This window comes from Electrophorus electricus, chromosome 5, assembly GCF_041902795.1.
Source record: "Electrophorus electricus isolate QZ-2024a chromosome 5, ASM4190279v1, whole genome shotgun sequence".
NCBI lineage: Eukaryota > Metazoa > Chordata > Actinopteri > Gymnotiformes > Gymnotidae > Electrophorus > Electrophorus electricus.
In genome coordinates this window covers 12893075-12916987 of record NC_137501.1, presented here as the reverse complement: position 1 = coordinate 12916987, position 23913 = coordinate 12893075, and the positions used below count along the sequence as shown (strand labels likewise).

Below are 23913 nucleotides of genomic sequence, written 5' to 3'. Positions count from 1 at the left end.
TCTGCTGCTCAACACTGAGGACTTGAGCCCTAATTAGAGTTCATCTAATACTTACATGACTGGGCTCTAATTAGAGTTAATCTAATACTCACATAACTGGAGCCACGAGGGATGGCAATGATATTCTGCAATTAGGCAGTTCCACTGGAGGTGAGGTCTGACTGAAGATATCATGAAATGTTCTGAGGTTTAAAATAGGTCTTTCCATTGTTGGGCTTCCTGTTTATTGCTAAGGGGGAAAAAACAGAGAGAACGTGAGAGAGAGCATGAGAAAGAGAGAGGAATTTCCCACTGACGTGAACCAGTCAGGTGAACGCTCTGATAATAAACGACCAATAGGACAACAGTGACTGCTTTGTACACATCTCAGTGGATTGTTCCTGTAACCCAAAAAAGTAGCCCAATCAGATTTTAGAACAGCCCCTGGGGTGTCAAAGACCTTCGCCATCTTTAGTCAGCCATCAGCAGTCTGAGATGAAGAGACCAGGACTCACCCTCATCACTCTCATATGCAAGTAAACTTAAGTAGACTCACATCTACTAATCTTACATCGACTTCTTCCTTTCAACACAAATACATTTTTCTTACTGTTCTCCTACAGGTGTGATGTTCTCCAGTGAGAAGAGCATCTCTGGAGCAGAGGAGATCAGGGTCAGGCCAGGAGACAATGTCACGATCTACTGTGACTGTGTTACACAAACGGGATTTTATCTGGCATGGTTTCGGAACTGCTCCCACGAGAATCAACCTCCTCTCATTATATTTACCATGAACTTAGTTCAGGGAGCAAACCCACATTATGCTCCTGTATGGGACCCTTCCAGTCAAGCTCATGGTCTACTGATAGAGAACGTCACTGAATCAGACCTGGGCCTGTACTACTGCGCTCTGTTTGAGAGGAAGGTCACCACGGAATGCGGACTAACAACAGACAAGGATGTGTATCATTATGGAAACAGAACGACTCAACTCATACTTGTGGGTAAGTTTACTCAGCCTGTTCTTTCTATAGCTAACTCACAATTTTCCGAACATAGAGCAGTTTTTATTATTATTATTATTATTATTATTATTATTATTATTATTATATTATTATTTATATCAGTATTTATATATTTAGATTATACACATTTTGAATCCATAATCCTTTTATGTAATTTACACTATAGAAAGAATTCAACAAAATTTACAGAAAATAAAATACATTATGAAACTACTAGAAATTTGTCATTATCATTTATGAATAAATATAAGAATACATCGAGACCCAAGTAGATAACGAAAGACAGGTGTAACTGAACCAAACCCACACAGCTTTTAAGGTTACTTCCCGAATTAAGTCAGTACTACCAAGTATCGATTCATGTGCTTAATGAGGCTGCCACCTATAAACACCTGGTCAAACACAACATGTATCTAAAGGCTGAAGATTCTACCTTATTTGGTAGCCTGAAAGCCAAACCTCCCTCAACAGCTGCGGCTCATGTTAGCAGCTGAACGAAGAAGCTGAACCTTTCATGGACGCCGAATATTTAAGTGAGCGATTGGCAATTTCATTGACATCTTCCGGCAATTAATTAGCTAGCTAGTTGGATAGGTTGTTGGAGAAAACAGCTTTTTTTACTTTGTTAGTTGATGCTAATTTCTCATTTGTAGTAGCTAGTCTGAGTCAAAATTTCTTACCAGCATGCTATAGCCTTGGTAAACAAATAGTACATGAGACTTTTTGCCCGAGTATGCCCGAAGTGTTTAATATTAGTGTGCAAATACTGCAATAGTGGTGACAACAACATCAAGGTATAATGTCAATAACGCTTCTATATAAGGTGTAATATATTTTTGAATTAAATGTAATTATTATTGTTGTTATCAGCTCTTGAATTTTATTACTAAATTATTAAAATTAAGATCTCCTCGCTGCCACGACTCCTAGATTTGAGAAGGACACCACACGTGCTTCTTCAGAGACACAGGTTTTAGGTGAGAAGGTGGTAGGTGGTTTTATTTTGTGTAGTGTGTAAAATGCTCTTAATAAATTACATATTGAAATTGAGAAGTTTGGATTTTTGTACACAACTGAAATTACATTTTTGTTATTACAGAGAGTTATTACAGAATTTCTGGTACCGGTATCGGTTCAAATGTCAAAGGTACCCACCATACTAGGAAATGCACTAAACATTAAATGTAACTAAATGAAGTCCTTGGATAAGACACACAGAATTCTGGGATATCCTTGCCATGCTCCCGAAAGGCCCACAAGCACCGCTGTTCCAGGACAGCCCAGGAACAGCCTGCAGAGATGCTTAGTCAGGGTGGTTAGTAACTCACTGGATAAAGTCTCCTAGCAGATGTCTTAACCGCCAGCATCACTGGTCTAATTTCTCAATGATTCTCTGTCTGATGTGGGAATAGATTTTAGTGCTGTAACCCGCTAACCAAGCATGTCACTATATAATTTTGCATTATGGTTTTTAAATGCTGGATATGCTGTCTGCTCTAGACATGCATTACTTTTTTTGTGGAATAACGAAGGAGTTCTTTCATTTTGATGCGACTGCACTTTCTCTTTGATTTCAGACCCTGGTGCTGAGCTCCTCTACCCCACCGCTTGCAGTATCTGCTGGAAGCTGCTGTTCACTGTGTGTCCTGTGTGTGTTCTCCTCTCCTCTCTCCTCTCCTCCACCTGTGTGTACTGTCTCTGCCTAAAGAGAACGACAGGTACTAAGTCAAACACACTCTATCTACAGGTACTCTGTCACACACTAACTCACACACGCTCCATCTACAGATATGCTTTAGCTCTGCCTCTCTCAGTCACACCTCTACTAATTCTGCATCCTCATGAATACAATTGATGTCTTTGGCTTCTCTGATAAAAAATCGATTGTCAACAGATATTTGATAATTATTTTCAAGTTTTTCAGTGATCTTTAATATTTTTCAGTAATTCATACTGAAGGATATAAAATTGGACGTTGTGGCATTATGTTCTGAATTATTTAATTCACACACAGCCCAAACTGAAGTTGATCAAGGACAGTGTGAGAAAAGACAGTATAGGAAAAGTGAAAGGTACTGGCACACACACGCAGACACAAAGTTACCAAGGTCGTGTCAGGCTGTTCTGGACTCCTGAGTCTGGTTAAGGTTTCTTTTTCCACAAGTGTCATTCTGGAGATCAGGGCTGAAAAGGATATGTGGCGGGGTTGTGAAAATGTTTGGGCTAGTTTTGTATCATTTTTATGTGTGCAAAATATCACAACATATACAAATGGCAAATGTTAATGAAGAAAGAGAGAGAAACATGATGAGTCTTACCTCTGTGCAGAGCCAGTCGGCAAACACTTACATAATTAAGACATCTCAGCTGAAGGATTCTGCAGCTCAGAGCACAGTTAGATAACCATGCCCAGGAAACTGTGCTGAGCGCAGTTAGATAACCATGCCCAGGAAACTGTGCTGAGCACAGTTAGATAACCATGCCCAGGAAACTGTGCTGAGCACAGTTAGATAACCATGCCCAGGAAACTGTGCTGAGCACGGTTTGTAAGCGTTCCATTCTGAACGTGTTCATGTGTAAATGCGACTGGAACAGTTACTGTCCTTATTCAGAACCGTTCAGACCTGCAGTGCTAAAGAGGTTGGAGCTGACTTGGACATTTTTATTGTAAAGTCCATTTTTTTTGTACATTTTTGTAGCTGTAATTTCAGCCCTGGACTTTGTGCTGGTTGTCTTAGTGATTCAGGCTGGGTCTGTAATGTTATTGTGTGATTATTATTATTGTGCTGATTACAGAAGCAGAAGTTGAACAGAGGTGTAAAAACAAATCAGAGATCCAGAAACACTCCAACACTGATGAGGTACTGTGAAACATACTTGTTCACAAACACACACTCACAGTATTGTTTTTTAACCATTTGACTGTAACAGTGAAATGTTAAATGTAAAAATGTAAAATTGTCAAATCCAGATGCTTTTAAACTCACAGCAGGCTGGAGGAGGTGACGTTTGTTACGCCTCCCTGGACAACCTGAGTGTTGGAAAGAAACGCCCCAAGAAGACGAGACTTCAGAAATCTGATTTCAGTACTTATTCTGAGGTCAGAACTGGTTGAGTTTAAAACTACTGAGGAAGATCTTTCCAGGAAGCAGAGTAAGATGACAAATCAGGTTTATGGTCACATCACCCTTACACATGAGGAAGATGAGTGAAAAGTTGAAGTGCTTACTCCCGTGTCTAGTGGTAGCTTATGTTATCGACTTCTGTGTCTCGACGTCTGAACTGTTTTTTTCTTGTTGAATATCAGTATAGGGTTGTGCAGCTGGGCTTTACTGTGATACATATGATTGTATTTTGATTTTTAAAAAAAATTAAAAGATTTTCAGCTTTTCCTGACATTTCAATTCACTGTTTAAAGTTAAAAACCATTTTGTAAAAACCTGAACCTTCTACTACTTTAACCATGTAGATTAATATATGATCTAAAATCTAAATTTAAACTTTGTTTACGTGTCTTTCTCTAATATAAGTTTACCAACCAGACCTGATATATGTAAAATGTTGATATGCTGTATGTTCTAAATAGCATATTTCATATGTAAAATGAGGTTAATTTTACCTCTATATAATATTTGCGATGAATGGAAAATGAATAATAAACTGGACTTACTGCATTTAGAATGACTTTAATACTGGTAAGCGTAACGATGAGCGGTAAGGAGGCGGACGCAAGTGCGGAGAAGAGCGAGATTTATTAGGGGCAAATCCAGAGTCATAGTCATTATAGCAGTCCAGGGTCATAGAGCCAACACGGAGATTACGGGGATACATTACAAACAAACAAAAACACACAAAGGTAAACAGGGGAAGCAGGATATAACAGAGGCTAGGAAACACGAAGGCTAGGATAACAAAACAGGCTAACAAATAAAGGCTCTGAAAAAGATGAGCTTTCAAAGGTCCAAACATTAAACCAAACACAATGAACCTAACACAAATGCAACCATCAAATAAACATAATGAACATAACACATAAACGCACAGATTCAAATGAACATGCAATGAACAGCAAACACACAGGGCTCAAGAAAGGGTTTAAATAAATTAACTTAACAAAACTAGAAATGAGGGACAGGTGTAAGCAATCAAACGAAAAATGAAACTATGGCATGGAACTAAAATATACAAGACAGGGAAAACATGGAAACTGGGAGGGAGCAATCGTGACAGTAAGATTTTACAAACATAGCCTGAGAATCACAACAGTGATGTGGCTAGTGCCCTGCATTACTGGGTGAGCTATTACAGGACCTGTTTAACTGACTATATGATTTCATCTAGAAGGAAATAGCTATAGATTTACAAAGCTTTTAAAATGTAATCAAATATACGCAAAAATAGGCCAATGTAAATACAATGACCTGATGAATATTAAATTAACATGATGATTTTGATGTCTGAGGAATTAGGTGAAAAATCTATATTATCCACTCCTTCCAAAAGTCTGGATCTGATTCCCAACAGCCAGGAACAGCAGAAAGGTTATTTCCTTTCTTCACATGACCTCTTCTCTATAAACTATTACAGGCTGTCTGCAGTAACAACCCTCCTTATCGCCCCCTGTGGGTGGCCGTGTGTAAACGTGGCTATGCCTGTGATGTCACAGATTTCAAAACATCTGTTTGCAGTTCAGTTTCAATATATGATCTGTGTGGACTGGGAATTGAAAGGTTAAGTGTTTACAGAATTCATCCAACTCGCTTATTTCAGTATGTAAAGAATTACATTTTCTTAAAGTTGCACACTATGTTTTTAAAGACTTGTCCCATAGTGGTTACATCCTCAGTGGTTCGACAGAAAAGCGTTCCCTAGGAGATCATGAGTTTTATCCCTGATGATGCCACAGTCATCTGTGAATGGGAGCCTGAGAGAGCAAATTGACTCTCAGTGAGGGAAGGCTGGCATTTGTCCTCTCCCCTGTCAATCACAGTGACACTGGCCAATTAGAGCTACCGCTCATGTTGAGAACACGCTTCCACTGATTCAGAGTTCAGTGGCTGCCTGTTTTACACCACTCCCTGTTAATGCCAGGCCTGGCTTTGCCCATAGTGATCTTAGGCTTAATAATTCAATAATACTAATCAGTTAAAGTCCTGTCTGCTTCTACTAGTTACGTCACCTGGGGGTAGTGTGTTTGAGCAGCAGTCGTCTGGGTCAGACCATCTCCAGAGGTTTCCAGTATGCAGTGATTAGTACCTACTAAAACTGGTCTAAGGAGGAACTACCAGTGAACTGGTGACAGGGTCCTGGGTGCCCAAGGCTCACTGGTGTGGAGTGAAGGCCCGTCTGGTCTGAACCCACAGAAGAGCTACTGTAGCACACATTGATGAAAACATTCATATTGACTGTGATAGAAAAGTGTCAGAACACACAGTGCATCACAGATTATTCTGTAGCAGTGGACTGGTCAGAGTACCTATGCAGACCCCTGTCTACTATACTGACCCCTGTCCACCATGCTGACCGCTGTACACCATGCTGACCGCTGTACACCATGCTAACCCCTGTACACCCTACTGCTGTCTCCCCTGCCCCCAAACCTGCAAGACTGCAAACAACAAAGAAACAGGAAACCCACAATGAGACCCTGCAGCTCAGGCCACTTCCAGAGCACTGCACACAGACCATCTTTAATCACTGATCTCAGATCTGATTTACATGAAGTATATGTATCTTTCAGGCCTTGTTAAATTTGTGAAACTGACCCAGAATCTGTTTAAAACATAAAATAGTGCTTATGAGTAAACAGCATATAAATGATTGCTGACACAGGACTGATCCCTTTATTCCAGGTCAAAGGTCATGTAGCCCAGGTGGGTGTGCATACATCCTGCGACACATGAGTGAACATCAAATCTCATGTGTGATATAGTGACTCATGGAGCACTTTTTCACAGACAAATCCTGCCCAGTAATCCATTTTATATATATATATATATATATATATATATATATATATATATATATATATATATATATATATATATATATATATATATATATATATATATATATATATATATAATTTTAGTGAGATAGATAGATAGATAGATAGATAGATAGATAGATAGATAGATAGATAGATAGATAGATAGATAGATAGATAGATAGATAGATACAGATATAGAGCATCTCAAAATCAGGGACATTTTACAGACAGATATCAGCTTTTACAATCCCTCACACACTTTGCTCTAGACTGTAATGGAAACACTTGTGGTTTCTCTCTCTCACGCACCACTATGGTGTGATAAAAGAAACTGAGCAACTCATCTTAGATCTGTTCTACATACTCTATGCTGCAGCTTTTTTAGCATTGCCAGACATCCTTTAAGAAATCACACTGAACCAGGATCAGCCTATTACTTGCTTTATAAATCTACTATTAGTCTAACTACCTCAAACCCCCACTGACACAAGACGTACCGTAATTATAATTGTATTCATCCAGTCAGCTCTCTACAGTCAGCTGACGCTCTTTTTGTATAAAAAAGCTTTATTTATCTTCATATATCACCTACAATAGTCTCACATCTATGTCTGTGACTCTCAAGTATTGTTTTGTAATTCTACTATTTCAGTGATACTCTGTTTGTTTAGATTAACATCCGGAGTGGTCAAGAAATTACTTCCAACTAAGCACTTGATCTCCATTTAAGAGGACGTTTATGCATAACTTTAGTTGTACTTGTTTAGGGTTTAAAATGCAGAGGTAACATTATCACTCAGTTAACTGGACCCAAAGTTAAAACCTGACAAATAGACCTACTGAATGCAGTTTCACTTCCTTTGATTTCAGACCCAATTCACACTGGCGCTGAGCTCCTCCCCCACCACCACCTTGTGTGTTTTCACTCCCACACACAGAGAGTGATGTACAAGTCAGAAACATAAGAGTGAAACCTCATCAGTTCAATGTACTGATCACTGCTCACATTATACTGAAAAATGCCCTAGCAGTCACCTCAGCAGTGACACTTAGTGTCTGTGACGTTTTGATGTTTGTAAACTCCAGTAACACTGCCTGATATACCTTATTCATTCATTATTATCACCTTATTCATATTCATTAATTAGTAACGCCTTATTCATATTCGTGATTATCACGCGTTCATTATTAACATTCTTCCGTATCACTGCCTTGGAAATATTTTTCTGTGTCTGTGGATATTTCTAACTGTGACGGCCCGAGTTCCGCTGATCAAGTTATAGGATGCAAAAGTGTCTCTCGACGAACACAGACATTTAATAACAAAGCCAAATATTTAACAACACACGGCTTTGGCATTCACATAAAAAGAACGAGTGCAGCGTGATAAAGACGATGAACGAGAACATACGCAATAACGTAAGCACGCGTAGCACAGCGAATACGGGCGGGGAACAACTCACTCTAGTAACACAGGGGTTTAAATACATGCATAAACGATACGTGTAACAAGGTGGAGGTGTGATGAAGTTCAATGACACACACAGTCACAGTGAACACAGTCAACAAAGACGACCCCACCAGCCCGTGGCGGGCCGGACCGTGTGATGTGCGTGTACGGGATCTTACCACGTGCGTGTGTGTGTGGACCGTTTTATGAATCTTACATTTTTACTGCACTCCTTGTTGTATACGTCATACAGGATGTTGTTATGGAAACCAAGTCTCACTGTTACGACACACCGCGTAGAAGTTTATATATTTAATTTATATAACAATTTCCTCTGTTATAACCAGTTATAAACAGTTTAATTGCTGATATTAGACTACAACATATAAATGCACTGACTGCAGCTTGGCGGAATATCAAGTGGGATTTTCTTCATTCCATCTTTATCACTAGGATAGATTAGAAATTATGGAAATCGGTTTTGGGGAAAGAGTAGCCGTTGTCGTAACTACAGCGAGGACATCGAGGTCCAGACGCGAGTAGACTTTTATATGAATTAGCTAACCTAGCTAGCTGACCTATCTAGCTAACTATCAGTGGTAGGATAAATACAACTTCAGTACTTTTCTGGCTAGCAACAATCACAGAGGACGTCACTCTTGAACCATAGTCAAGATGTCCGCGCTGTCAAGATATCCGCACCTTAGCGATTCACGGTCAAGTCATCCGAGCCTTAAATTCGAATACGCCTATAAGCACGATTTTACGGTATTTCGCTGCTCACCGCAAACTAGCGCTCTCTAAGCGAAGAGAAGCAGATACTTGAGTATTTTTTGAAGCGCTGTGATGACGTCACGCACATTTACTACATTTAAAAATACAAAATACAGTTTACTTGATTGAACTAGTTTACTTGCATCATTACATTAAACACAATAGGTAATATATTTAGACAGCTCAATAAGCATTGTGCAAAATGCTTTTTCTATAAACTGTTTCTCAGAAGTTAATGAGCTTGACTGCCAGCTAAAACGGGTTATCACTAGTGAAGTGTTGCAAATGTGCATGACATGAGGTAATCCAGGACTGAAAAATTCCATTGTTAATTTAGTGGTGACCCTTGGCTATCACCAGAGCAGGTTTGAAAAGGTTATACTGCACCAGTTTTTAATAAATCTATATTGAAGTCATTGTATTTGTAATGATGTTTACTTGCCCATTTAATACATATTAACCATATCACGTATGGTTACATATCTTTTCTGAATTTTAACATAAAGCAAGAACAGTTACACTACCATATGTCAGTAGACGCCCTTGACTATCAACACAGTAAGTTTGGATAGGTTTCACTGTACCTTTTCTTCATAAATCCATTTTAAAGTTAGTCATAATTGCTCTGGTGATAACCAAGCACTCATACACTTATGTGGTAGTGAAACTGCTTTAGCATTATTGGAAAATTTTGAAAAATAGATATCCATACTGTCTTGAAGCTCTATTATCGATATTGTGTTTTTAATATGGATTTATGATCAAATGAATTTAACTAAACGTGCACTGGTGATAGTGAAGGGGGTCTGACGTTTGAGGTAGTGGAACTGTTTTGGCATTATGGGAAAATGTTGAGAAAAAGATCAAAAACAGCTTTTATGAAATAAGTATATTAATTCACCTAAAGGTAGTACGATTTTAAAATGGATTTATGAAGAAAAGGTGCAGCGAAATGTGGCCAAACTTGCACTGGTGATAGTCAAGTTACACTACTCTTATGTGGTATTGGAATTGTCTTCAAAGGTTCAAAAGGCTTTTATTGTCATTTCAGCTATATGCAAGTACACAGCAAAAATGAAACAATGTTCCTCCCAGACTATGGTGCAACATAAAACAAGTGCAACAGACAACACTCTACATAAGTGCAAACAATACAATACAGTGCAATAATGTCATACAATAAATAAATACAGGACAGGACCAATACACAATGAACAGTGCATTTATTTTTACCAGTACGCAGTACTGGGAATATGTAAAGTGGGTTGTGCATAGGAGTCAGTGACGCTGATCTGGACGATGTTTTGTAAGCGTCGGTCAAGGACTTTTTATGGTGTGTGAGAGCAGTCGTATTGGCTGGTAGTTGGAACATGCCACTGGGTCCCCCTTATTCTTGAAGATCAGTATGGTGATGTTCATAGACCAGTCCATTGGTGGTCGGCCGGCAGCGACCACGGCGTTGAAGAATACGGTCAACCAAGCTGCCGCCTTGGTGCACAGATCCTTGAGCTTCCAAATGTCCGCTGTCAGGTCATCCGGACCCGGGGCCTTCTGGTTCTTCATACTTCTAATAGCCGCGGTCACCTCCTCTGGTACAATCTGAGGCACTAGTCCAGAGCGGGGCAGGCCTTCCGGAATTGGCGGATGTGAGAATTCGATGTTTGAGATCTCATCAAAATGTTCGCACCACCTGCTCAAGATTTCCTTGTTATCTTGCAGCCACCAACCGCTCTTATCCTTCACGCATATATAGTGCTTGATGTCACTCGCCACCCTCATATGTGCTTTCGCAAGTTGGTAGATGCTCTTTTCAGCTGCCCGCATGTCCAGCTGCTCGCAGAGGTCTCGATAATGTTCGGCACGGACTGAAGCCACCGCTCTCGTGGCTTCCCGCGTGGCATCAGTGTTATACTGCCAATCATCAATGGTCTTGTTGGGGAACCAAACCCTGAAGGCTGCCTTCTTTTCCCGCACCCTCTGCTGCACGTCCTCAGTCTAAAACCACCTCTGCTTATTGAGGCGCCGACTGCCGGGTTTCCTGGTACCGAGGGTCATCCTTGCAGCAGTGGTGATGCAGTCACGGAGCACGTTCCACACAGCATCGATTGAGGTTGCTTTGACTTTGGGGAAGGTAAAGCTGTTGATCATGGCCACGTCACGTTAATGCAACTTCCACCATTTGATCATTGCCGGCCCTCTCGTGTGGCCGTGGATGACTTTTGCATCACTGGTGCTTGTAGTGTAGTCAAGTCTCCGTGCCAGCACATCTGACTGTGGCTGCCTCCACTGGTGTAGGCGACCAAATGGCTCGTGCACTTTTTGAAGAATGTATTGCAAATGACAAGATCACTGGCTTCCGCAAAGTCGAGGATCCAGCGGTCATTGTCGTTTTGTGTACCATACCCAAAGCCACCGTGGCAATCGTATCCATTCTTTGCCCTCCCAACATGGCCATTCAGGTTACCACAGACCATGAGCAGATCTTCCGTAGGGCACTATGCAGTGCGGTCATGCAGATCCTGGCGCATACGCAGAGAAGACCTGCAATCGGCAGACTCTGATGTCAATGACAGAAGACATGAGGTGGTCAGAGTGGCGATTTACTTCAGCCACACAGTCACGCAAGTCAGAGCTGACGACTAAGGCGACAGCTCACTGGCTCAATGTGCCGTAGTAGATCAGTTTGAACCTATCGCCAGTGTCACATGACTTTTGTCCTTTCCATTGTGTTTCCTGCAGGCAGGCAACGTCCACGCTGTTTGAGTATTTCGGCAAGCTCACGGCTGCGTCCAGTTAGTGTTCCGATGTTGAGTGTGGTAATTCAGATTAACTTCAGTTTCGTTTTCAGTTGGGCTAGCTTCTTTGGCCGATTTCACCCTTGAATCGGTATCCCTTGCATATTTCTCACGCTGGTCGGGCAGGGCCAGCTCGCGTCGCCTCCGGGGGAGGCCCTAGTATTCAACAGTGATTTTGGATTTGACGTTTTGATCCTTTGGGTTGTGACGAAAGTAGACTGACCGGCTTGTCGCCACAGCCTGACGTCGGTCTCCAGTGGCGCCACCAAAAAAAAAAAAAACTCAAACGCGCAAAGAAAATACACCAATATCAATATTTCTTTTACCCTCAGAGGCCTCAGTTGTAAATTAATCAATTGAACAAACACTGAAATTAGCAAATGAAACATTCAATAATAAATGGTCAACACAGTAAACGCATGGGATAATTAGCCTAAATGAACTGTACGCTCACCTACCCACAGATCAATTGATATGGCTCACCACGTGCTGGTGGAGTCGTCTTTGTTGATTAGGTTCACTGTGTTCACTGTGACTCCCCCCCCCCCCCACATGCAACCACGCTCCTTCTTGTTACGTGTCGTTTATGTACGTTTTTAAACCCCTGTGTTTGTAGTGTTAGCCGTCAGTCATTGTTAGTCTTAGTGTGCATTGTTCATTGGTTATGCCTGTTGTTCAAGTTTCTGTGTTTATCATTTACATCATGCTGCACTGGACTGTTATATCTGAGCACCGTTAACGTTTATTGGTTCAGAGGATGATCTCTATGTGAATGAACTCTGTTTATAGTGGGTGGAGATTTTAGTGGTTGACAGGCCTGATTTGGTGGTGGTGGTGGTGGTGGTGGTGGGGGGGGGGGTTCTTAGGGCTTTTCTCATAAGTACTCAGATTTTAGATCTTAAATGTAAAATAGTTCACAACAATTGAGACTCATTTCATGCAACCTTGCAAACAAACAGGAAGCTCAGCAGGAAACCCTCAGCTCAGACCACTTCCACAGCACAGATCAGCTTATAACCTGCTTTTAAATCACATTTTGTACTGTTTGAAGTGGTGAAAGGTTCATATCCATCAGATCCACCCAGTCATCTCTCTGCCCTGTTCAGCTACACTACCACTCTGCTATGAGACTCTCATGGCTCAGTACAGTTGCGTTTGATTGGATAAAACAGAGAGCGTGGGCGTGGCCTCTTGCCACCCTGAGAATTTGGTTCCGTCTGTAAAACAGGCGTCCAAACTTGCATCTTCAGCTCCCTCAGTACGAAACACCGATGAGTCAGTGAGATGGACTCCGTGTGTAAAGATTATGTTACAGACAAGTGACGTTGGCCTGATTGAACTGATCCTAATCAGGCATAAAAGAGTTTGTACTCTCTTTAATTTCCTGGTGTTGTGTTCAATTATTAATTTTAAGGCTATTTCATTAGCTGCTATAAATGATTCTTTAACAAAGTTCAAAGCAATATAAAAGGTGTGTAGTGATGTGAGTGACAAAAGGCTCCATGAAACCTGTTTTATGAAGAGAGAATAAAATTCACACTTCTTTTGACAGGTATTCATAGACAGTGTAACAGTAACCAATAGATTATATGCAGTTTGTTTGTGTAAATCTTGCTTGAAGCCCCTTTAATTAAGACTACCCTTTCTCAGTGCCTGGATAACCTTAAACTTGTCGGCCAGTCTACTGCATACAGAGCCATCATGACAGTTCCTGTCCAGCAGAGAAATTTTCCACTGATGAAGTCCCCTAAACCACAGAGTTCAACGAGACCCACTACAGAGAAAAACGTTCCACTGACGTTGACCAATCAGATCTCAGAACAGACATCCGCATCAAAGACCCTCATCACCATCAGCCACCCAGCGCCAGTCTGAGATGGAGACGTCACGATTTGTTCTCATCACTCTCATGTGTAAGTGAATTCATTTTATAAACTACTGTATCTTATGTATCTTACTTTATTACTCTAAACACAGTTATGCCTGTTTCTGTTGAAGCTCACCTTCCTTATTTTAAACTATATATTCTCCGTTGTAGGTGTGGTGTTCTCCAGTCAGAAGAGGATTTCTGGGGCAGACGTGGAGATGAGAGTCAGACGAGGACACAATGCCACTCTCTACGGTGACTGTATCTGGAAGGAAGGATTTAATCCAGTGTGGTTCAGAAACTGCTTCCATGAGAATCAGCCTCCTTGGATTATAATATTGAATGACTGGAGTGAAGAAGTTGCTTCACGTTACTCTTTCGTGTGGAATCCCTCTAAACAAACTCATGACCTGCTGATAAAGAACATCACTGAATCAGTCCTGGGTCTGTACTACTGTGCTGTACAGAAGCGAAACATCACTAAAGATCAAACTGGAGTTATAAACTCTAAGGATGTTTACCTTTATGGAAAGAGAACTATCCTACTTTCCCTTCATGGTAAGATTACTCAGTCTGATCTGCTGAGTGACTTTCTCTAGTGAGTAAACAGACAATTTCTAATTAAAGAAAAAAAATTATTTAAAACAATCTAAAATTTTCCTGACTGTTTTTTAGTAGTATTTACAACATAAATGGTCAAATGTGATTGAGATTCTTTATTGAGATAGTAGAATTTCGTCCACATTTCCAAGATTTAAACCATAAAAAACATTTTACTTATATATTAATATTAACGTGAAATAGACATGCAAGATTAATGACATTGTGTTTACTTAATGAGTTCTGTCTCCAATAGTTTAATAAAATGTAAGTTCTCCAACTTTAATTGACAGTTTCACTTCCTCTGATTTCAGACCCTGGTGATGTGCTCCTGCACCCCACCCCCACCCCTCCTGTATCAGACTGTGGTGTCTACAGGAAGCTGCTGTTCACTGTGTGTCCTGTGTGTGTTCTCCTCTCCTCTCTCGTCTCCTCCACCTGTGTCTACTGCTTCTGTCGCAAGAGAAATTCAGGTACTCATTCAGTCTCCATTTTTGTGTGTTTGTGTTTTACTGACACCATTTTAGTTCACACTTTTTAGTCAATTTTCAAAAACATTAATATTTTAGAAACTTAATATCTTTTCTTGTATTACTATATAGTTGTCATTTCTTCTGGTCAAGTGTAATGGCTATGCATTCAGTAATTATTAACATAAGCATTTTTTCCACAATTACCAAGGCCATGTCAGGCTGTTCTGGACTCCTGAGTCTGGTTAAGGTTTCTTTTTCCACAAGTGTCATTCTGGAGATCAGGGCTGAGAAGGATATGTGAAAATGGCAATGTGAAAATGTTTGGGCTAGTTTTATGTCAGTTTCATGTGTGCAAAATATCACAAAATATTCAAATGGCAAAAGTTAATGAAGAGAGAAACATGATGAGTCTTACCTCTGTGCAGAGCCAGTCGGCAAACACTTACATAATTAAGACTTCTCAGCTGAAGGATTCTGCAGCTCTGAGCACAGTTACATAACCATGCCCAGGAAACTGTGCTGAGTACAGTTAGGTAACCATGCCCAGGAAACTGTGCTGAGTACAGTTAGGTAACCATGCCCAGGAAACTGTGCTGAGCGCAGTTAGATAACCATGCCCAGGAAACTGTGCTGAGCGCAGTTAGATAACCATGTCCAGGAAACTTTGCTGAGCACGGTTTGTAAGCGTTCCATTCTGAACGTGTTCGTGTGTAAATGCGACTGGAACAGTTACTGTCCTTATTCAGAACCGTTCAGACCTGCAGTGCTAAAGAGGTTGGAGCTGACTTGGACCTTTTTATTGTAAAATCCATTTTTTTGTACATTTTTGTAGCTGTAATTTCATCCCTGGACTTTGTGCTGTATGGTTATCCCAGTGCTTCAGGCTGGATCTGTAATGTTATTGTGTGATTATTATTATTGTGCTGATTACAGAAGCAGAAGTTGAACAGAGGTGTAAAAACAAATCACAGATCCAGAAACACTCCAACACTGATGAGGTACTGTGAAACATACTTGTACACAAACACACACTCACAGTATTGTTTTTTAACCATTTGACTATAACAGTGAAATGTTAAATGTAAAAATGTAAAATTGTCAAATCCAGATGCTTTTAAACTCACAGCAGGCTGGAGGAGGTGACGTTTGTTACGCCTCCCTGGACAACCTCAGTGTTGGAAAGAAACGCCCCAAGAAGACGAGACTTCAGAAATCTGATTTCAGTACTTATTCTGAGGTCAGAACTGGTTGAGTGTAAAACTACTGAGGAAGACCTTTCCAGGAAGCAGAGTAAGATGACAAATCAGGTTTATGGTCACATCACCCTTACACATGAGGAAGATGAGTGAAAAGTTGAAGTGCTTACTCCCGTGTCTAGTGATAGCTTATGTTATCGACTTCTGTGTCTCGACGTCTGAACTGTTTTTTTATTGTTGAATATCAATAAGGTGACGTGCAGCTGGGCTTCACTGTGATACATATGATTGTATTTTGATTAAAAAAAAAAAAAAAAAGAACCTTCTACTACTTTAACAATGTAGATTAATATATGATCTAAAATCTAAATTTAAACTTATATTAGAGAAAGACACGTAAACAGTTTACCAACCAGATCTGATATATGTAAAATGTTGATATGCTGTATGTTCTAAATAGCATATTTCATATGTAAAATGAGGTTAATTTTACCTCTATATAATATTTGCGATGAATGGAAAATGAATAATAAACTGGACTTACTGCATTTAGAATGACTTTAATACTGGTAAGGGTAACGATGAGCGGTAAGGAGGCGGACGCAAGTGCAGAGAAGAGCGAGATTTATTAGGGGCAAATCCAGAGTCGTAGTCATTATAGCAGTCCAGGGTCATAGAGCCAACACGGAGATTACGGGGATACATTACAAACAAACAAAAATACACAAAGGTAAACAGGGGAAGCAGGATATAACAGAGGCTAGGAAACACGAAGGCTAGGATAACAAAACAGGCTAACAAATAAAGGCTCTGAAAAAGATGAGCTTTCAAAGGTCCAAACATTAAACCAAACACAATGAACCTAACACAAATGCAACCATCAAATAAACATAATGAACATAACACATAAATGCACAGATTCAAATAAACGCAACCATTCAAATAAACATGCAATAAACAGCAAACACACAGGGCTCAAGAAAGGGTTTAAATAAATTAACTTAACAAAACTAGAAACGAGGGACAGGTGTAAGCAATCAAACGAGGGGCGGAAAAATGAAACTATGGCATGGAACTAAAATATACAAGACAGGGAAAACATGGAAACTGGGAGGGAGCAATCGTGACAGTAAGATTTTACAAACATAGCCTGAGAATCACAACAGTGATGTGGCTAGTGCCCTGCATTACTGGGTGAGCTATTACAGGACCTGTTTAACTGACTATATGATTTCATCTAGACGGAAATAGCTATAGATTTACAAAGCTTTTAAAATGTAATCAAATATACGCAAAAATAGGCCAATGTAAATACAATGACCTGATGAATATTAAATTAACATGATGATTTTGATGTCTGAGGAATTAGATGAAAAATCTATATTATCCACTCCTTCCAAAAGTCTGGATCTGATTCCCAACAGCCAGGAACAGCAGAAAGGTTACTTCCTTTCTTCACATGACCTCTTCTCTATAAACTATTACAGGCTGTCTGCAGTAACAACCCTCCTTATCGCCCCCTGTGGGTGGCCGTGTGTAAACGTGGCTATGCCTGTGATGTCACAGATTTCAAAACATCTGTTTGCAGTTCAGTTTCAATATATGATCTGTGTGGACTGGGAATTGAAAGGTTAAGTGTTTACAGAATTCATCCAACTCGCTTATTTCAGTATGTAAAGAATTACATTTTCTTAAAGTTGCACACTATGTTTTTAAAGACTTGTCCCATAGTGGTTACATCCTCAGTGGTTCGACAGAAAAGCGTTCCCTAGGAGATCATGAGTTTTATCCCTGATGATGCCACAGTCATCTGTGAATGGGAGCCTGAGAGAGCAAATTGACTCTCAGTGAGGGAAGGCTGGCATTTGTCCTCTCCCCTGTCAATCACAGTGACACTGGCCAATTAGAGCTACCGCTCATGTTGAGAACACGCTTCCACTGATTCAGAGTTCAGTGGCTGCCTGTTTTACACCACTCCCTGTTAATGCCAGGCCTGGCTTTGCCCATAGTGATCTTAGGCTTAATAATTCAATAATACTAATCAGTTAAAGTCCTGTCTGCTTCTACTAGTTACGTCACCTGGGGGTAGTGTGTTTGAGCAGCAGTCGTCTGGGTCAGACCATCTCCAGAGGTTTCCAGTATGCAGTGATTAGTACCTACTAAAACTGGTCTAAGGAGGAACTACCAGTGAACTGGTGACAGGGTCCTGGGTGCCCAAGGCTCACTGGTGTGGAGTGAAGGCCCGTCTGGTCTGAACCCACAGAAGAGCTACTGTAGCACACATTGATGAAAACATTCATATTGACTGTGATAGAAAAGTGTCAGAACACACAGTGCATCACAGATTATTCTGTAGCAGTGGACTGGTCAGAGTACCTATGCAGACCCCTGTCTACTATACTGACCCCTGTCCACCATGCTGACCGCTGTACACCATGCTGACCGCTGTACACCATGCTAACCCCTGTACACCCTACTGCTGTCTCCCCTGCCCCCAAACCTGCAAGACTGCAAACAACAAAGAAACAGGAAACCCACAATGAGACCCTGCAGCTCAGGCCACTTCCAGAGCACTGCACACAGACCATCTTTAATCACTGATCTCAGATCTGATTTACATGAAGTATATGTATCTTTCAGGCCTTGTTAAATTTGTGAAACTGACCCAGAATCTGTTTAAAACATAAAATAGTGCTTATGAGTAAACAGCATATAAATGATTGCTGACACAGGACTGATCCCTTTATTCCAGGTCAAAGGTCATGTAGCCCAGGTGGGTGTGCATACATCCTGCGACACATGAGTGAACATCAAATCTCATGTGTGATATAGTGACTCATGGAGCACTTTTTCACAGACAAATCCTGCCCAGTAATTTATTATTATTATTATTATTATTATTATTATTATTATTATTATTATTATTATTAATAATAATAATAATAATAATAATAATTTATATATATATATATAAAATCTTAGTGATAGATAGATAGATAGATAGATAGATAGATAGATAGATAGATAGATAGATAGATAGATAGATAGATAGATAGATAGATAGATAGAGCATGTTTCTCAAAATCAAGGACATTTTACAGACAGATATCAGCTTTTACAATCCCTCACACACTTTGCTCTAGACTGTAATGGAAACACTTGTGGTTTCTCTCTCTCACGCACCACTATGGTGTGATAAAAGAAACTGAGCAACTCATCTTAGATCTGTTCTACATACTCTATGCTGCAGCTTTTTTTAGCATTGCCAGACATCCTTTAAGAAATCACACTGAACCAGGATCAGCCTATTACTTGCTTTATAAATCTACTATTACAGTCTAACTACCTCAAACCCCCACTGACACAAGATGTACCGTAATTATAATAATTGTATTCATCCAGTCAGCTCTCTACAGTCAGCTGGCGCTCTTTTTGTATAAAAAAGCTTTATTTATCTTCATATATCACCTACAATAGTCTCACATCTATGTCTGTGACTCTCAAGTATTGTTTTGTAATTCTACTATTTCAGTGATACTCTGTTTGTTTAGATTAACATCCGGAGTGGTCAAGAAATTACTTCCAACTTAGCACTTGATCTCCATTTAAGAGGACGTTTATGCATAACTTTAGTTGTACTTGTTTAGGGTTTAAAATGCAGAGGTAACATTATCACTCAGTTAACTGGACCCAAAGTTAAAACCTGACAAATAGACCTACTGAATGCAGTTTCACTTCCTTTGATTTCAGACCCAATTCACACTGGCGCTGAGCTCCTCCCCCACCACCACCTTGTGTGTTTTTACTCCCACACACAGAGAGTGATGTACAAGTCAGAAACATAAGAGTGAAACCTCATCAGTTCAATGCACTGATCACTGCTCACATTATACTGAAAAATGCCCTAATGTTCGCTCTCTTATACACATTTGGTATTATGGTGAGGATGTACATTTGGGAAATCAACAGTTTCTTAATCACAACCACAATCTAACCGTTAACAACCTTTTACCTACTGCTGGTCATTAGTCTAATGCTACTTTACATGTTTTAGGAGAAGTACATTACTAGTCATGTGGGGCCCTGCACAGACATTGAATCCCCACTGTGGAAAAAAGCGCTCACCCAAACACACCAAAACAATTCTGCAGTGTGTGTCCACACACACAGAATAAGAAAGAGGTTTAAATATTTACATGATCAGATAAACAATGCAGCCACATTTCCACCCAACCAGAGCAGCAACCAAGCAACCAGAGTAAAACAGGAAACCCACAATGAGGCCCTGCTGAAGCCCTGCATGTTAACTTTAATATCTGATCTCAGATCTGTTATATACTGACCTGTCATTGTTATTGTAGTGCACTAATGTCTGATTGTCTAATGCACAGTGAATGTGTAAAACAGGTAATCTGTGTGTGTGTGTGTGTGTGTGTGTGTGTGTGTGTGTGTGTGTGTGTGTGTGCATGCGTGTCTGCATTGCCACATCGAGAGACTGAAAATGAAAGAAAATAAAAGGCAAAGTGCAAAAAGTGTTGCGAACAGGTTATGATGACTGGTAGAGAGTGCGATGAGAGTGCAATGAGAGTGCATTGAGAGTGCAATGAGAATGGCAACATTAAACAATTTATCATGTTTCTTTAACCAGACTGTACAGGTATATCAGACAGATAGACAGATACACTGAGACAGTATAAAGTATTAAATGGATTAGAAAATGCATAAACATGTCAATAAATTCATTAAAGGATGTTTGGGCTCTGACAGTGTTGTGTGATTCCTTTCCCCCACCCTGAGAGTTTGTGAACAACAGAGTTCCTGCAAATTAAAACAGGAAACCCACAATGAGAGCACAGGACACGTACAGACAACAGTACATTGCACTGTCTGCTTTTAATCTCTGATCTCAGACCTGTTTTACATTGACTAGTCATATCTTTTAGGCCTGGTTAAATTGACAAATCTGAACCAGGATCTGATATAAACATTAGACTGTGTTTTTATTATATTTACAGGTTACATTTACACACACACACACACACACACACACACACACACACGCACACACACACACACACACACACACACACACACACACACACACACACACACACACACACACAGGAGCACAGGCTCACACATACACACAGAGGAGCACCGGCTCACACCAATAAAGTCAACTGAAGTGTCACTAGTCTGTGAAACGTTGAGAATGAAAATAATAATATTAATATTCTACTGATGTGGACCAACTAATGACAATGATGCCACGTCAAACTTGTGAGTGGCAGAAGAAACAGGAAGTCCCGCCCCTCTGTGGCTCACGCTCTTCCAGAATGGCACACTGACTGCATTTAACAGCTGTTTACGTTCTGTAGGCCTACAGAAACTCTCCCTTTTAGTCAGTGTAGTAACACTGACCTGGGATCAGCTTATGCACTGTTAATGCACTGTTAAAATACATTTTACACAATCCGAATTGGTCAAAGGTATTTATCAATGAGATCTCTCCAACCGTATGTGCTAACACTAAAATGTGACTCTTACATTTCGTTGGTGCTGTGTTTGATTGGATAAAACAGGGTGTGTGGCCGTGGCCTTCTGCACAACAGCTACACTATCAGTTTGGCACTTATGCAATAAACAGGCCTCTCTCTGCACTTACATTTTAGAAAGAAAAATCTCAGGTCAATGCATCAAACAATTCACAGATGTAAACAGTGGAAAACACAAGCTTGGTTTGTCTAAGAAAAAAAACATACACATTAGTTAGAACATTTATCAAACCACAAGCGAATGAAAACATTTTTACCCATCAAAACAGCACCCAAGACATCTGCTGACCAACACAGAGATATTTTCCATTGATCACGGTCATCTGAGCCACAAAACTGAACACAGAGAAACATTACTTGTGACGTGGACCAATCAGGTCTCAGAACTCACATCCGCCTAAAAGTCTCCGACCACCATCAGCTACCCAGCACCAACGTCTAAGATGGAGACAGCAGAAGTGGCTTTCATAACTCTGATGTGTAAGTAACCTTTTCATCTTAATTTTACTTTCAACACCATTATACGATTATTTATTTTACAGGCCTGTCTAGTTTATACACTTAAACTCATTTTGTCATTCAGTTAACATCTGAGAATTCAGTACCTACTCTGAAAATAAAGCTACCTGATATGAAAGCTGTGCCATTACTAGAGACAGTATTGTAAGTCTCAAAGTAGCCACGCCACCTTGTAGTCTAAAGGAAAGAATTTATGGTGCAGGTGTGGTGTTCTCCAGTCAGAAGGGAATCTCTGGAGCAGAAGTGGAGAGGAGAGTCAGACGAGGAGACAACGTCACTGTCTACTCAGACTGTGTTTGGAAGACCGGACAGAGGATGTTCTGGTTTAGAAACTGTTCACATGAGCATCCTCTCAATATATCAGCACTGGGTCCCACATCTACTGGTCTTCCACGTTACTCTATTGAATGGAATCAGTCCAATATAACTTACGATCTACTGGTTAGGAACGTCACCGAATCAGACCTGGGTCTGTACTATTGTGCTGCACGTGAGAAACGTATTACAAGAGATGAAACTGGAGCTACGAGCTATAATTATTTTTACCACTATGGGAAGAAAAGCACTCGACTGTCTCTTGTTGGTGAGATCATTCATCCTGACCACCTGCTGAACAGTGTTTTTGTTTTTTTAAACAATGACTTTCCCTGACCTACTGGTGCACAGTGTTACTGTATTTTATTTTATAAGACTGGCAGAAAGAACTTTATTGATCCTGGGAGAAATTAAAGCAAGGACAATAAGATATACATATATAGACTTCTATAGAGAGAGATTGTCATGATACGGCCCCTCCTCCCAGACACCTTTGTGTGTATGTGTGTGTGTGGTGTTCGTTTGTAGGGCTACGCCCTCACCGTGTCTCACACCTGTTTCTTGTTCTCCGTTGTCACTGTGCGTGTATTTAAGGTCTTGTCTAATCGTTAGTGTTTGTCGATGTTTAACCCTGATAGCCAGCGAGCTACGTTGTCTTTGTTCTGTGTTAATAAACGTATGTTTCTGTGTGACGCAACTCGTCCTCGCATGCTGCTCTGCCTCCTCGCGTTACAGAGATACAAAACAATTGTTAGTAATGTAAGTTCTGCCTAACTAAAAGCTCTATTTTACCCTGACACTCTTGGTTCACCCTTCCTGCATTAAAACAGTTTCACTTCCTCTTTGATTTCAGACACGGATGTCCCTGGTGCTGAGCTCACCCCCACCTCCACCTCCACCCCCACCCCTCCTGTATCAGACTGTGGTGTCTACAGGAAGCTGCTGTTCACTGTGTGTCCTGTGTGTGTTCTCCTCTCCTCTCTCGTCTCCTCCACCTGTGTCTACTGCTTCTGTCGCAAGAGAAATTCAGGTACTCATTCAGTCTCCATTTTTGTGTGTTTGTGTTTTACTGACACCATTTTAGTTCACACTTTTTTTTTCAATTTTCAAAAACATTAATATTTTAGAAATTTAATATCTTTTCTTGTATTACTATATAGTTGTCATTTCTTCTGGTCAAGTGTAATGGCTATGCATTCAGTAATTATTAACATAAGCATTTTTTCCACAATTACCAAGGCCATGTCAGGCTGTTCTGGACTCCTGAGTCTGGTTAAGGTTTCTTTTTCCACAAGTGTCATTCTGGAGATCAGGGCTGAGAAGGATATGTGAAAACGGCGATGTGAAAATGTTTGGGCTAGTTTTATGTCAGTTTC

General features: G+C 40.3%; 1 protein-coding gene across 1 annotated transcript; it reads left to right on the top strand.

Moving 5' to 3' along the window:
• Positions 1-3140, top strand: LOC145658002 (uncharacterized). Its single transcript, XM_081714865.1, has 3 exons — positions 1-983; positions 2582-2722; positions 3019-3140. Exons 1-3 carry the CDS (start codon positions 608-610, stop codon positions 3138-3140), a joined length of 639 nt encoding a protein of 212 aa, XP_081570991.1. The 5' UTR covers positions 1-607.
• Positions 3141-23913: the final 20773 nt, after the last annotated feature.